Raw genomic sequence first — 4,059 nt, 5'->3', positions numbered from 1 at the left:
GCCTGGACAGTATTGCAGCTTGATTTGGGTGCTTCTTCTTTTCCATACTTTTTTGACCGTACTGAGTCTTGCGTTCATTCACCCTCGCTTTACAGACCTTGCACTATTCACTCATTCGAAAGAAAGGTCGTCACTGTAAAACTGAATGAATTCACCTTCCCTTTCATATTTTCTTTTGTTTAACTGTTCTAAATTTGATTAGTGTTCACTTTCTTCAAAATATTAATGGACTGCTTTTTTCTCAGTTTTTTTTAAAAAATATTACTCATTAACGCGTCACCAGAAATGCAACTTGTCATGAAGGGGTGTTAATTGTACTTCCTGATAATTCCTTATTCTTTTTCTCTGTAAATTACTTATTAGCTTTCTCGCAACCATTTAAAGATAATTTGAAACCCCACACATGTTCCTCTTTCACCTACAATACACTTATAAAATACACACAAACCACACACACACACACACACACACACACATATATATATATATATATATATATATATATATATATATCAATATCAAGAGAGTGAAGGGAAAAGAGAGACTGGATTAAGTGCCATTAATCAGGTAACTTACATCGAGACTCTCAACAAAGAGGTCGAGTTGAAGGGTTCCTGGGGCGACGCACAATTCGAAAGGAGTAAGGCTGTAGCTGTCAGCATGGAACTTCGCGGTACCACCAAATTTGTGAGCAGTCAAGCTGTTAGAAATATATATATATATAAAAAATGTTATACGCATAGATATCCTTTCCACAGTCCATTCACCACCCATTTTCTTATTTCATACCCTTCCCCCTCCATCTGATGCCCCTCCCCTGACTTTTCACTTGATTCTATTCATGAAAATATGAAACATCTGAGGAGATATAACTTGATCTCGTTGCAGACCTCTTTTACATTGAACCGGTTGTTTTCTGTCTATAAATGCCTCAAATGGGATAGCTTTTTGTTGCCACCAAATAAATGGTATGAGTATTCCCTATATTTGTAATTCCATTGATTTTATTATGGCTTTTCAAGGTCGAAGTATGCGATGATGTTTTTTCACTTCACTTCACTACACTTATAGCGTAACTTCTCCATAAACAGCTGCTAATTTGAGCAATCCCCTTTTGGCCTAACCCTGCAAATTCTATTAACATTTTCTACTTTCCCGTCCAAAATCCTTAGTGGTCACCAGCCCAAGCATTAACTAGTTATATAATATTGCTCAAGTACGCTGCAGACTCATTACTGGCCCTTTTGTTACTCATGTGCAATATAATCTATTTCTATGGTGTTACTACATTTAGCATTCTTTAATCGGTTCTTCAAATGATTGTGAATAAAGGAAGACTTACTCTGCAGCACCAGCAGCTGACAGGGGCTCCCCATTCAGGTCACCTTCGACAGTGTAGCTGGGTGAGTGAATGTCAACTTTCACATGTTCGAGGGTTATGGTGACCTGAAAGGAAGAAATCAACAGACCTTCGTGGAATGGATCTAACCAACATTAAAGTATTCACAGTTCGTATTTAGTTTATCAATCAGATTTTATTCATTATCAACCATATTTACCGTAAGGGACTCAACAAGATGTTACCTCCTTTGATAAGATGGGTGGGCTGAAGTGGGTGCATTCAATATCGGCTAATCCAGTCAATGTGACTTCATCCAAGTTGAAGAGAAGGCTGAATGGAAAGAAATGATTTAATTTTCTGAGCATTTCAGTAAGATCATATCCACTGGAACTGTTATCGCTATACTAAGCAAAGATTACAAGATGCTTCAAATTCGTATTGAAGGCGAAAGAAAGGTAACTAGAACTCTTATTCAGCCAACAATAAAGTAGAAACTTTGTAAAGAAGGATAATAAAGGCAGTATGCGAATCTAAACTCAAATGCAGCTTTGCCACTGCAGTTTGAAAAAAGAAAGTTACAGACCTCTTGTATTGCTCCCCAGCGAGAGGGTAAATAGTAAGTTTAGCAAAGCCCTACCTTGTGTCATCGTGGGTAATGTTGAGGTTGTGAACGGCAGGGATGGTATGGGGGTCATAGGGAGCCAGCAGCTTCCGGAGTTCAGCGGTGATCAGGTCCTCAAAGATGTTGGCTGAAAAGAAATCTTCATTTGGGGAAATTTTCCAGCATTTTGTTCCACGATCGAGTCGGAATTCTTTCGATACATTCTGTTGAACCCCTAATTTGTATTTGTTGATTTAAGTGGTGAAATATGTACAAGGTAGTTAGTCGACTAGGGCGTTGCTAAAGAAAAGGAATTCAGCGCCAGTTCAGCAACAGTACGTTTTTGGTATAAGTTTTTAGGGTTATTCAGCTCTTTCGTCATTTTTGTGACCGATGTTATTCACAAGAAACTCATGTTTTATTTCTTACTTTCTTTGTTCATTAGCACTTTTTGCTCTCTTTTCCTTCTTATTAATTTGTTTGTCAGCAAAGTGTCATTTCTTCCTGAATTGGTCATTTTCTTTTCATCGTCATTCCTTTCACAGTACTGTAGATGTTTTTTGCTTACACACACACACATACACATACATACACACACACACACACACACACACATATATATATATATATATATATATATATATATATATATATATACATACATATACATATACATATATATATATATATATATATATATATATATATATATATATATATATATATATATATATATATATATATATATATATATATATATATATATATATATATATATATAAATGCGCGTGTGTGTGTATGTGTGTTTGTATTAATGTTGTTAAAAACTAGAAATACTAAAACAAGTTTTCACTAAATAAGACGGGCTAATAGATTACTGAGCGTTTAATAAATTCTACTAAGGTATATTATAGAATTTTTTTGAGGAATATTATAGAATTTCTTTAAGGCATACTTAAATATATTATAAAATCATATATATACATATATATATATATATATATATATATATATATATATATATATATATATATATATATATATATATATATATATATATATGTATATGTATGCATATATATATATATATATATATATATATATATATATATATATATATATATATATATATATATATATATAAATTATATATGATTATATAAATATGAGATGTCAAAACTCACGCTCAGGCATCGCAGAGGCGAAGGCGAAAACGACAGCTAAGAGCATTATCCGAGACATGATGACGGTTTCGAGAAGTTGGTCTTGGCGGCTTCAGAAACAAAGAAAGTGAAATGTTAAAGTAATGGAAATGATTTATCCCTCATAACGAGAATATTTTTGCATTGGTTTGTAAGGAAATGGACGATTGCTAGATTATAAAATTCATGGAGCCTCACAAGTTTATGATATGAAGCTGAAAAGCGGGCCATGTACGAAACTGTAGACTTCACGGTTTTCCTGCACGTCTTCGAATGTGTCAGAATGTTCAAAGATGCAACTTTTTTTGTATGTGTTTTGCTAGAGAAATTAATGAAGTTGAAATTATTCTGAGGGGCTGACTAATTCTTTTTTTAGGTAATCTTACTCTATCATAAGAAAGACAGGTCTTAAAACATAAAACATTTTCAAAGAGTTGGCTAAAATGAACATAGATCTTCTGGAGAATAATTTCTCTAGTCTTTGGAAGCAAGGACGTGTTATCAAAATACTGAGTACATGATAAACAGTAACAGTGAATAATAACTAGTTACCTGGACTATAGTAAGTTGTGATGCAGACTTAACTGTGGCACAATTTTGAGTACAACGAAACCTCGGGAAACTGCCGTTTATATACTGAACGGAGACCCCCTTCTCTCCACCAGAACAAGTTCGTTGACCGCGGCCCCCGCCCCTCGCCCCCTCCCCCTCCCCCACGGGCCTCCGAACAGAGTTTATCAATGATGGACATTGTACTTATAAAAATGTTGCAAAACAAAAATCGGGAAGCGTAGGTTGATGCGTGAGAAAGTTAAGCTGTGAAATGCAAATGTTGATTTATCAGTCGGTATCACATACTTTCATAAGTTTTGTGACTAAAACGTTGAGGTATAGTATTTACCTTCGATATGATA

General features: G+C 34.5%; 1 protein-coding gene across 1 annotated transcript in view; it reads right to left on the bottom strand.

Annotated features, from left to right (window-relative positions):
- Positions 1-3,820, bottom strand: part of LOC136854678 (uncharacterized) — a 4,655-nt gene extending 835 nt beyond the window's left edge. Inside the window, exons 1-6 of the mRNA XM_067131277.1 lie at positions 3,698-3,820; positions 3,128-3,216; positions 1,980-2,091; positions 1,585-1,672; positions 1,343-1,446; positions 577-700 (exon numbers count right to left, since the gene is read on the bottom strand). Coding sequence (XP_066987378.1) covers positions 577-700; positions 1,343-1,446; positions 1,585-1,672; positions 1,980-2,091; positions 3,128-3,185 — 486 coding nt within the window. The 5' untranslated portion in view covers positions 3,186-3,216; positions 3,698-3,820. The remainder of the gene's footprint in view (positions 1-576; positions 701-1,342; positions 1,447-1,584; positions 1,673-1,979; positions 2,092-3,127; positions 3,217-3,697) is intronic.
- Positions 3,821-4,059: the final 239 nt, after the last annotated feature.

This window comes from Macrobrachium rosenbergii, chromosome 29 (genome assembly GCF_040412425.1).
Source record: "Macrobrachium rosenbergii isolate ZJJX-2024 chromosome 29, ASM4041242v1, whole genome shotgun sequence".
In the NCBI taxonomy this organism is placed as follows: domain Eukaryota; kingdom Metazoa; phylum Arthropoda; class Malacostraca; order Decapoda; family Palaemonidae; genus Macrobrachium; species Macrobrachium rosenbergii.
The sequence above is the reverse complement of the archived record's forward strand: the minus strand, read 5'-3'. Positions and strand labels throughout refer to the sequence as shown.